The 12,763-nt window shown below is 41.8% G+C and overlaps 1 protein-coding gene across 2 annotated transcripts in view; it reads left to right on the top strand.

Annotated features, from left to right (window-relative positions):
• The window catches only part of MMP17 (matrix metallopeptidase 17), a 210,310-nt gene that overhangs the window by 134,518 nt on the left and 63,029 nt on the right, over nucleotides 1–12,763 (top strand). For both annotated transcript variants that reach the window (XM_077461772.1, XM_077461773.1), the window contains exon 3: nucleotides 4,902–5,031. In XM_077461772.1, the coding sequence (XP_077317898.1) occupies nucleotides 4,902–5,031 (130 nt within the window). The remainder of the gene's footprint in view (nucleotides 1–4,901; nucleotides 5,032–12,763) is intronic.

The following is a 12,763-nucleotide window of genomic DNA, read 5'->3' as shown; positions in this document are numbered from 1 at the left end:
GATAAAATACTTTATTGCACAGCTCCGGGGGTCTTCCGTCTTCGGGGGTCTTCTCGCCGGACTCCTCCGCTATCTTCTTGTAGCTCTTTTGCTAGCGGAGGAGTCCGGCTTTCTTCCTCGCCGTCGGCCTCTTCTCCCGACTTCGGGGGTCTTGTCCCCCTGTTCGGTTCTTCTGCCGGGCCACCGCGCCTTCTTATAGCTCTTTTACAGGCGGTGGCCCGGTCTTCTGTCGCCGCCGCCGCCTTCCGTTCTTCTTCGCAGACCCCGACAACCAACGTCCAGGATTGTCGGGAAGAGGCCCTTGTCCTCATCAACATGGGGACAAGGTGCTTTGGGGTGGGGGGCCGCGCGGCCCCCCCTTCCCCAAGGCACCCCCCCATGTTGAGGGCACGCGGCCTGGTACGGCTCAGGAGGGGGGGGGGGCGCTCGCTCGCCCCCCTTTTCTGGCCGGCCGGGTAGCGTGCTCGGACAAGGGTCTGTTGTGGACTTGGGGGGGACCCCCACGCCGATTTTTTTCGGCGTTGGGGTTCCCCTTTAAGTCCATACCAGGCGGCGGGGCCAGCGACGTCTCCTTCGCGAGCCCTGCCTACCTGGAGACCCGCTCGAAATGAGCGGACTTTTCTCCGGGCGGGAAAAGTCCGTTCATTTCAAAAGTACGGTGGACTGGCACACACACGGCCATACTGTCCGCCGAAATGCTAGTACGACGGACAGAATTTCGAAAAATCCAAAATACTTAGTACGCCGTACTGCACGCTGAAAAAGTCAGCTGAAGCCCACACACGAGCGGACTGTCCGCTGAAATGTGTTTCGGCGGACTAAGTAGGCCATACAGTCCGCCCGTGTGTACGCGGCATAAGTGTTACAGTGGGGGGGTTATTTACGAAAGGCAAATCCACTTTGCACTAAAAGTGCTTTTGGAAGTGCAGTCGCTCTAAATCTAAGGGGAAGATCTGAAATGAGTGGAAGCTCTGCTGATTTTATCATCCAATCATGTGCAAGCTGTTTTTTATTTTCCTTGCATGTCCCCCTTGGATCTACAACGACTTTACTTCCAAGTGCATTTGCAGTCCAAAGTGGATTTTCCTTTAGTAAATAACCCCCAGTGTCTGTAAGCAGAGTGTGTACTGCATGGGGGTTATTTACGAAAGGAAAATCCACTTTGCACTACAAGTGCACTTGGAAGTGCAGTCACCCTAAATCTAAGGGGTAGATCTGAAATGAGGGGAAGCTCTGCTGATTTTATCATCCAATCATGTGCAAGCTAAAATGCTATTTTTTATTTTCCTTGCATGTCCCCCTCGGATCTACAATGACTTTACTTCCAAATGCACTTTCAGTGCAATTTCAAGTGCAGTTTCAGTGCAAAGTGGATTTGTCTTTAGTAAATAACCTGTGACTTTAGCTACATACAGCGCACAGTGCTGGGACAGAGACTTCCTGTCACACACCCGGAACAAAACAGAGTCTGGCAGAGCGATGCTCAGCCATTCATAGGCAGTTTTGTATTCTGTGACTGAATACAAAGCTTCACCTGATTGGCCGAGCCTGAGACATCATTAGCCCATCCCTCCCACTCAGCCAATCAAAGGAAGCTTTGTATTCCTTCACAGAATACATAACTCAGCCAGATTCTGTCTTGCTCTGGGTGTGAGACTGGAAGTCTCTGTCTCCCAGCCAGAACCCAGCACTGTGTACTGTGTGTAGATAAAGTTACGTGCAGTACATGCATTGCTTAGAAATACTGCAGCATTTAGTGAAGCGAATAGTTTTTTTGGACCAGCTCGGTCCACATGAACTATTTAAAGTGACATGAATCATGGACATCAGCTTTAAATTGCTTACAGGCAGAATCATTTTAAATTAGAGAATGTAATCTTGTGTAATGTGTAACGGCAAACATACATTTCTTTTAAGAGCATCGATTGTCAGTAGGCTTTTGCTGAGAATATAATTCAAGGCTCACAACGAATTATGTTGTAAACACCAATACATCAGCCACAAACAGCAGGGAGGACTTGCAGTGCCAGGAATTGCTTTAAACCATTTTTATACACTGATGGCTGCTGTCATCACTGGTTTATCACAGGTGACATGCTGATGGGAAAGAGCAACTGCAGACCCAGGGGAAACAGGCTAAAGTACACGCATGGATTTGTACCCAATTGGCTTAGAAGAAATTCATTTGGGCGCCTACCACGTGGGTGTGTTGGAATATAGTGGTCCTTCTGATCATGAATATATTATGACAATGCTCTTTGAGCTGTCTACTACATGACAAGGGCAGGTATAGATTATTCTGTTTGACACATATAGTGTAAGAAAAAAAAATGTCTGTTCTGTAGTTATACAGATCTGTTTTGTGTAAAGAGAAATTGAGAGATATCATGTTAAATTTGAATGTACAGCCAGCGATTGACTTACACCTCTGAGATCGCTACTTTCAATCCATTGGCATCTCCCATCTAAATTAACCAGAGTGATAGGTGCCAGCTTGCAGGGAATTTGGCAATAATAGAGTGGTTCTGGTTTGGCACACCTCTTTTGTTTTCCTGTATAGTACTGAGGCAATGGGAGTTATTTACGAAAGGCAAATCTACTTTGCACTACAAGTGCACTTGGAAGTGCAGTCACTGTAGATCTGAGGGGTAGATCTGAAATGAGGGGAAGCTCTGCTGATTTTATTATGCAATCATGTGCAAGCTAAAATGCTGTTTTTTACTTTCCTTGCATGTCCCCCTCGGATCTACAGGGACTGAACTTCCAAGTGCACTTGCAGTGCAAAGTGGATTTGGCTTTCGTAAATAACCACACTACCTTAAAACCTCCTCTTTTACTCTAGGTCATACAGGAATATAGAACTTTGTTTTCTGATTTCCAATATGTCCTATGTGGTTCCTCTTCTATAGAAAATTTTGGGGGTCATTTACTAAATGAAACTCCACTTTGCTCTGAAAGTGCAACTGGAAATAAAGTCGCTGTAGATCTGAGGGGGACATGCAAGGAAAATAAAAAACAGCATATTAGCTTGCACATGATTGGATGATAAAATCAGCAGAGCTTCCCCTCATTTCAGATCTACCCCTTAGCCCTTGTACCCACGGTCGGAGATTCTGACAACCAAATCCGTCGGATTTTTTCCAACGGATTTTGTCCGAAACTGTTGCATACACGCGGTTGGACAAAGTTGTTGGAAAATCCGACTTGATTGCGTTATTTAGTTACGACGGGACTATGTTCCCGCTAGTAGCTTTGGTGTAGGAATTTGATCTGAGCATGCGTGGCACTTTGTCCGATCGGAATTCTCTACACATGATCGGAGTATGTCTGATCGGAGCATTTTGTCGGAAAATTTTACCGGCAAGTTGGAAAAGTAAAAAACACACACAGGGGGTTATTTACAAAAAGCAAATCCACTTTGCACTACAAGTGCAAAGTGCTCTTGAAATTGTACTGAAAGTGCACTTGGAAGTAAAGTCGCTGTAGATCCGAGGGGGACATGCAAGGAAAATAAAAAGCATAATTTTAGCTTGCACATGATTGGATAATAAAATCAGCAGATCTTCCCCTCATTTCAGATCTACTTGTAGTGCACAGGGGATTTGCCTTTAGTAAATAACTCCCACAGTATTTGATATAGAGTACATTTTAATAAAATCCTGATAAAGCTTATATTTTACTGTAGTGGCCATAGCTGCGTGGGTTGACGCATCCTCGTCTTTTTGAAAAAGAAGTTGTCGCATAAGAGGAAGTGCGTTTCGTATAGTAAAGGCTTTTGGTAGTTATTCTAAACCATTTTTATGCACTGATGGCTGCTGCTGTCATCACTGGTTTATCACAGGTGACATGCTGATGGGAAAAAGCAACTGCAGACCCAGGGGAAACAGGCTAAAGTACATGCATGGATATGTGCCCAATTGGCTTAGAATGTTTGAAGAAATTCATTTGGGAGCCTACCACGTGGGTGTGTTGGAATATAGTGGTTCTTCTGATTCTGAATATATTATGACGATGTTCTTTGAGCTGTCTACTACATAAGGGCAGGTATAGATTATTCTGTTTGATGCATGTACTGTAAAAAAAAAAAAAAAAAGGATGTCTGTTCTTTATTTATACGGATCCGTTATGTGTAAGAGCAAATTGATAGAAATCATGTTAAATTTGAATGTACGGCCATTGATTCAAATTAGTTATCTGGTGGTAAGATAAGACACAACCATTTTAAAATGACATTTGACTCTGACTTTTGTAATTATGCCTATCATAGGGTAAGGACAGACATAGGCATGACCAGTGATCCAATAGCGTCAAGTAGTGGTTGTCAGGGGAAGAAAGCAATTGGACAGGTTGGGAAACCTTTTTGATCGCGGTGGTTCTCCCACCAGGAGCCTCTAATTGCAAGCCCTCTAACTCTTTTTCTATACCATTAATGTCAACTCGTCAGCTTATCAATTTTATTCTCTTAAAGCAATTTAACCTTGCGTTCTCAGTCGTCCCATCTGAAATGCAATGAAATCAAGGTGTTTCTGTTCAGCTGATTGACTACAAGTGGTTAAATTGCTTAATAACAAGCCAACCAATTATCAGTGTATTTTACTAGTACGCTTTGTATCCCTGAATGCTTTAGCGCTTGTAAATTTTAATTATACCACATAGTAGGAATTCAAACCAATATTCACTACATAGTTCAGATCCTTTGTATGCCTGCACTTGCTTTCACCAAGAATTCTTTTTTAACTCAGCAAATGTAAACTTATTCAGAATGAAACAAATAGAAAAGAAAGTTCCTGAACCTCCTTTTAGCTTGAGTGCCTTATAATAAGTGCTCTCACAAATGGGTTGACAAGAAATCATGAAAGAGGATTAAATACTGAGAGAAAGCTTTGTCCTCTATTACACAGATGAGGCCACCTTGGAACTAATGAAAACCCCTCGTTGTTCTTTGCCTGACCTGTCCCAATCAGAGGCCACAAGGAGGAAGCGGAACATCCAGATGGTGACCAAGTGGAACAAGAGGAATTTATCCTGGAGGTAAACCATCACACTCATCTAATTGTGTCAGATTAGGCAGTATGTATAAAACTAGCAAAGAATGATGCCTTCAAAGAACTGGTAAAATTGTGATGTGTAAAACATTGAAACGACATTCATTGACAAATAGGCAAAAGTGCTAGGAAATTGCTAACATTGAATAAACCCAAGAAATAACTATCATCATCATTGTGGGGAAGGAACACAAAGCACACTTCTCGTACTTTAATCACTTTAAAAAATGACTACCAACTGCAGACACAATCATTAGATACAAAACACTCTGCTTCACCTTTCACACAGGCTTGTCCGTTTGACTGACTCTGCATGCTCTGCGAGGGGATCAATCCACTGATCCCAGCTGAGCAGGCGGATGACAGGTCCGTCTCCGTTCACTGTGCAGAGATGGACCTATAAGAGTCCTGCTCTCCTCTATGGGGAGATCAGATGAAAACAAACCGCCTGTCCATTTTCATCCGATCCGATTCACCAGATGGATGGAAAATAGTGTTACCATCCACCTCAATTTGGCAGTCAGGATTGGATCGGATAGCAGCGGTGTCAGTGGACATGTCACCACTGACATCTGCTGCCCCATAGGGGCGAATAAAGCACACGATCAGGCCCACCTGAAAAGCTGACAGGTGGACCTGATCGAAAAAAGCCCTTGTGAAAGGGGCCTTAAAGTCACAAGAGGTATAGAGGATGCTATTGCTAACCTATGTCTGAAAATGCTTGGCTGTCATGTTGACTTGGTCAGTGACTCAGAAAGTTGATTCCAGAGGGACAAAATAACAGCTATAAAACTAGCATATTAAAAAGAAGGTTTGAAATGGCTGTCCCCATATATCTCTCATGAGAGGTTCACTTTTAACACTAATGCCGCATACTACCGGACTTTCTGGCATACTAGGTCCGATGGTCTTCCCGACGGACTTTCGGCAGAGTTCCGACGGACTTCCAAACGAAAGGACTTGCCCACACACGAACGGACTAAGTCCGTTCGAAAGTCAGTTCGTTTTGAACGTGATGACGTAAGACGGGGCTAAAAAAAGAAGTTCAATAGCCAGTAGCCAATAGCTTCCCTTGTGTCGTATTTGATCTGTCGGACCAGCATACAGACGAACGGTTTTCCTGATAGGAATTAAGTCCATTGGACAGATTTGATATTTGATATTTCTAGGTCCATCAGATTTTGTTTATGAAAAACGATCGGATTAGCCCACACAGAAGTTGGAATCAACTTTCTGAGTCACTGACCAAGTCAACATGACAGTCAAGCATTTTCAGACACAGGTTAGCAATAACTTCTATAAGCAGAAATACTGTACATGATCAACATTTTTAAAATCTTCCGATCTGGACACTTTATCATATAAATACTTCAATGAGCAGCACACGTTCCTGTACTTAAAGAACATTCCCATTTCTGGGTTCCACAAGGCATCCCATGCAAAACCCAAAAAATATTAGATCAATAAAACATATATATTAAATCTATAAATGTTTTGGGCTACCTCTGTCAGATTTCAAAATAGAGATTTGAAGTTCTAATTATGTGGGGGGCAGGTGATGGTTCTCCATGCCTAAACTCCTGGATCTGCACCCCTGCCATGGGCAAAATGAAGGGCTCCTTACACTCCTTGTTGGATTTAGAATTTTTTTTACATTATGTAGGATTTTTAAATAAACCGTTCTGTTTTCATTACATACCGTACTTTTGACTAAGTGACGACATTATTGGATCTCTATGCCTCTCTATGCGGTACAAGCAGATTATGACTGGTGGGAGGGGCTGACAGGGTGCTGTACAAAGGATGGATCGACCGAGAAAGTTTTTTTTCATGCCGATACAATACCCATATTTCGACCACCTCTCCAGCCGAGAGCCAATATTTGTTGCCGATATTTTGTTCATTGAAGAGAAAAAAATGTACACTGTCATTTTACATTTGTTTTCTTTTTTATCACTGTTATTGCTGTCACAAGGAATATAAACATCACTTGTGACAGTAATAGTCAGTGACAGGTACACTTTATGGAGACATTGGGGGTCTATAAGACCCTAAACCCCTCAACTACACTTCAAAGTATTCAAAAACATCAAGATCGGCATTTTGGAATTCTTTATCTTTTAAAACTGATGCCTTTAAGATTCCAGTAATCCAGGAAGTGATGTCATGACATCACTTCTGGATTATTAGATCCGAGACCCGAACGAAGCATCGGCTTTGTTTGAGTCTTGGGCCAGACAGCTGGTTGCTTAGGCCTTTAAGATGCCAGTAATCCGGGAAGTGATGTCATGACATCACTTCTGGATTACTAGATCCAAGGCACAGTTAGACTGGGGAGGAAGGGCCTAGGTAAGGCTGAATGTCCTCCAGATAGAAAATGAAGTGGGCTCTGTTTGACTCACTGCAACGTTTAATACATGATGTAAGAAGCTCATAGTATACAGTGAAATCAGATTAATCAATTTTAAAATAGGAGGGAACATGTACAACTGTGCAAGTCTGGCAGTAACAGGATCAAAATATCTATCATTTTTTATTTATAATGTGCTTTTCTTTGACATACATACAGAATAATGAAACTATTAGAGTAAAAGGATGTTTCAGTTATTTTCTTGTTATACAAATAGGTTTCATTACATAAACATGGCAATCAATACAATACAGTTGTACAGTAGTATCTTTAACACCAGATAGAATAAGTATATGGATATATCATGGGACCTTGCTTTGTTGATGTAGCCCTATGCATCACACAACACAACACCTTAAGAAAATCAGAATACATCCTTGACACATGAGAAAGGCGACCTAACAATAGAAAAAAAAAACTCACAAGAAAAGCGTGGAACAAAAACATACTTAACAAACAACAATTCCCAGCACACTTACCAGCTAGCCTGAAAAAACAAAACAATATGGCCCTGTCTAACAATTCACGTTCAAAAAAGGTTTCATTGCACACAATTGCAATTTTATGTGGAAGCTGCAGTGCCCCACCAAGGCTCCTCTGTATATTGTGGTCCCAACTCTACGGGTTTGAGATTCTCCAAGCTGGAGCATATATAGCAGTGAATAAACAAAGGGCAGGTTTGCCTAAAGGGAGCCCACTCCTCCTTAAAACCACTTGTCAACTGCAATATATATATGTATGTTGTGGTTTGAAAGTAGTTTACCAGGATGACGGCTGAAGATATCAGCCATAACCCGGTACCGTTTATTTCAGAAGACGGCCAGCTTTCTCATGAGCCACTGGTTTCTAAAGTGGCGGTAGGGGACGTCCCCCTTCCTGCCGCTCCCCAAAACTTTACGAGCTAACCGTTACCGCCGGTTCGCCTGAGAAAAGATCCAATGGTGCAGCTGTCTGCTCACATAGGCGATCAAAGAGTTAACACTCTTTAATCGACTCTATGGCCTTGGAGGGCCGAACGTCACTTCCAGTCCAGGCTGAAATAGAAAAAAAAATGAACGCGAAAGATCAAAAAAAGTTTTTTTTTTTAATCTTTTGCTTTTAAAGGTAAAGGAGAGATTTGGGGTCTTTTTGACCCTAGATCTCTTCATAAAGAGGACCTGTCATCCTTATTTCTATTACAAGGGATGTTTGTAACGGACATTGTAATAAAAAATAAAAAGTTAAATAAATAATAATATTTTTTTTTAACATGCTCCCATCCTTTCGTGCTCGTGGGGCAGAAGCAAACGCGTACATAAATCGCACACGTGTATATAAACTGTATTCAAACCACTTATGTGGGGTATCCCAGCAAATGTTAGAGTGATAGCAATAATTCTAGTGCTAGATCTCCTCTGTATCTCTAAACAGATAATCTGTAAAGGCGTTTAAAGCATCGCCTATGGAGATTTTTAAATACTGTAGTTTGTCGCCATTCCAGGAGCGTGTGCAATTTTATAGTGTGACAGGTTAGGTAACTTTTTACTCAGTGTAACATCATCGTACACATTAAACAAAAAAATTGGGGTAACTATTGTGTTTTTTATTAATTAATTAAAGTGTATTTTTTCCAAAGTAAAATTACATTTGCAAAACCGGTAAGCAAATACCGTGTGACATAAAAAATTTACATTTGGGGGTTATAAGTAATTTTCTAGCAAAAAAAATGGTTTCAACTTGTAAACAAAAAGTGCCAGAGAAACCCTGGTCGGCAAGTGGTTAATGGGCACAAGGACACATTGGACACCCAGCAAGAGCACAAATGAAGCTGAAGGCATCCATGTGTCCCCATGCCAAATCCAACCAACAAGCTGTACAGATAGCTGGCAACCTAAAACTAGTCTTTGCTAGCAAAATCAAAAATGTTTGTTATGCCTATCCATGTGCAATCCAACTGGCAAACCACAAAACTGCTTTTATTATTCAGTGACAAACTTTCAATAAATAATACAATAAAAAATGTGTGACAGTCCCAGGTGAATATAGTTCAATTAGTAGTGCTTTTCTTCATTCAAATCTTTTTCCCTTTAAATGTGCTTCTCATATCCCACAGTTTTTCCACTTTCACCCTTGTGGATTTCAGTCAAAACAATTGTGCAGTGACTCCCACCACCTTTCACCACTGCACTCACCTCAAGTTTGGACCTGTATCCGGGTCTAAACTCCCCTTCCCCTGCTAATACCAGGCCTCTCAAGTGTTCAGTCTCCTTCCTCTCTCCTCACTGAGCTGGCTATGTATGGACTTCCTTTCCTCCGCGTCTCTTCAGTATAAAACATGCACTCCCATTGTGTAGTATATAAAAGTTTCAAATTTATTGCATAATATCCACTTACATTAAAACTTGAAAGTGTGCGATTTAAAAGATCATCTGATGCGGCAGCAGCTCCGTATGCTCTCGTATGTTCCACAAACACTGTACTCGTGTATCGCCATGATTACGTGACTTCCACATCTTGACGATACGCGTAGGAGGTGTCGGGTGACAGAGTTCTGTGTTTGTGGAACATACAAGAGCATACGGGAGCTGCTGCCCCATCGGAGGATCTTTTAAAGCGCACTATCATCGTCAATTTTTAAGGAGAAATACATCAAGCTAGATCAGATGTCTTGGAATTTATCCTGTTTATCTCTAATTGTAAACATCTATATGCTTTCAATTATGCTATCTCCTTTCTACTTTCTGTGAAAGACAGAGTAAGCCAGGCAAGCAGGTGTGGAAAGCTGGTGGCCTAGGCCTCCTTTGCTGCATTAGTAGACCCAGGGAAAGTGAGAGATCTTGCGTCCTTACTCTAGCAGGCTCAGACCAGACCCCCCAAAATATCTATCATTTTGAAGTAACAACTAAAACAACCAGAGCGAAGGAGATTAAAATAGTAAATATATACAGTGAGGTGGGAGGTTGACGTGCTGACGTCATCTTGTTGTAACTCAATGGACGGGTGTTCGCAAGCCGGCCAAGCTGCTTTCTTGACCGTTTTAATCAGCATTTCTGCAAGTGCATGTTTTAGCTTTAATAAACCTACATGGTACGTTTTACACTATGGTGAGTCTCTTTGCATTTTTGGGTAACGCTTGCCCTTTTCCCCTGGTGGTTTGATGTTTGAGTCTCCCTGGTCATTTGGTGCTTAGTTCAAGATCCTTCCCAATCAATACCTGTGGATATCCAACAATCTTCCAACAGAGGCCCTGGCTGGGTTTTTAGCCACAGGCTCATAGAGCTTGCCTTTCGGTAAGCATGCACTCTATTTGGTGAAGGTGCATTGTCTTCGAGAGGTGTTCGAGAACCTATTTTGGTGTGCACTATTTGGATTGAAAATCAATATATTTAAAATAATTATTTGTATACAAATAGGTTGCTATCTGTTGTAGTTCACACTCATTCACTGTGTGTATCTGTTTTGAGACTATATTTAAAACATTTTTTTATTTATTTTTTACTTTTATTTTTATTTATTTTCTTAATTTTTTATAGCGCTGCTTTATTGAACTTTAGTAAATATATACAGTAAGTAGCAACCCACACCAATCTGCACATCTTATAAGTATTTAATTCAAAGAGTTGGTGCTTTAGGTTATCTATTGCAATTAGGGGTGGTTTCTTTCATGACATATGACTTAGTTAGAAGTACAGCATTTAAATTGTGACAAATTCTGTAACATTTGTTACAATGTCATCTGCCAGCATGATGTTAGAGCAGGCTGGCAGACTGAACAATGACTCCATATACATCATCTTATTAGAACATTTCTCTCACCAAAGAAAAGCTATGCTGTGAATTGCATTAGTGAGTTCTGTGGTTCTGTCACACCCGCTGATAAAGGACCATTTATCTCACGTAAGGGGAACATAAAGCTACAGCTGACAACGCACAGTTGCCAACTTTCCCTAGCCCACTAATTGTCAGATGCAGTCGTTTCTATCATGTGGCAAGGTGTAGATTTTGAGATCAGGGTAGGCATTAGACACAGTTTTCACGTCACCCAATGGGCCCTCAGCTGTCCATTTGAAAACAGCTCCGATACACAGTGCCTTCATCTTTGTACAGATTCATTAGTGACAATACTAGCCAAAAACAGGGAGGCTGAGCTTATACACACCCTACTGGTTGCAGTCATTTTTTTATAATGCCAAGCTGTTGCGCAATTGAGCCAAAACCATTTTTATTGTGGAATGTGTTGGTCCAAGGATTAAATGCCTGTTACATTCCCACAGCCAAGAAGTTATCTTATTTAGTTGATATAAGCACATAAAAAAAAAAACAAGCAGCTTTGAATTAGGCACATCTTTGCCTTGTGGTGCATGCAACAGAGACATTTGAACAGGTTATTCACGCATTTGGCAGCAAGAACACTGTGTCATAGTGAGGCAACAAACTATACACCTAACTGTGTTCTGTTTAACCTGCCAAAGCAGAATATCAACCAGAAGAGAAGCGCCAAGCCAATCCTTTAAACAGCTTAGGAATTTATTTAGTATAAAAGTATAAAACACTAAAAACTTGAGTGAAAAATGTTGGAGCGCTTGAGCGGATGGGAGCTTTGGCACTCTATACCAATATTATGGGTATTGTTTTACCTGTCAAAGGAATTGTATTTCTGTCTATTCATTCCTGAGATTGGTTGGTCATAGGTGGATTGAAATTCCTCAGGTTCAGCAGAGACTGCAGCCAATAGTGATTAGTGGATTCTGACAGCGGAGAGTCCTGCTGTCGGAATACAATGTCCCAGAGGGGAACATTCCTCCACCCATCTCACTTAGGAGGATGAAGGAGCCAAGAAAAAAAAATCCCCTCTAATAGAGAACTAATACTTACCTGTCCTGCCACTCATGCTTCTGATCTACGTCTGACAAATAATACTCAGCATTCAACACACTTCTGGGCCGCTCTGACACTAGAGGACACAGTGGTGATATAGCTCTCAGCAGGTTCCCTAAAGCAAGCGGGTGGACCAGACATCCATCACTTCTTATGTCGCGTACACATGACCGGACTTTCCGGCAGACTAGGTCCTACGGAATCATTCCGTGGGATAGTCCTATGGTGTGTGTGGGATAGTCCGATTGCTTTTCTTTAAAAAAATCAGGCGGACCTAGAAATAGAACATGTTTCAAATCTATCCGACGGACTCAATACCTATCGGGAAAACCGTTCGTCACACATGGTCATGGGCAGCCATTGGCTACTGGCTATTGAACTTCTTTTTCTAGTCCCGTCATACGTCATCATGTTCCAAACGAACGTGTGTGTGGGCAAGTCCGTTCGTTCG

The sequence above is a fragment of the Lithobates pipiens genome, unplaced genomic scaffold (genome assembly GCF_037356315.1).
Source record: "Lithobates pipiens isolate NorthernLeopardFrog02 unplaced genomic scaffold, aLitPip1_a1.2 Scaffold_3, whole genome shotgun sequence".
Lineage (NCBI taxonomy): Eukaryota > Metazoa > Chordata > Amphibia > Anura > Ranidae > Lithobates > Lithobates pipiens.
This window is presented reverse-complemented; position numbering and strand designations above follow the sequence as displayed.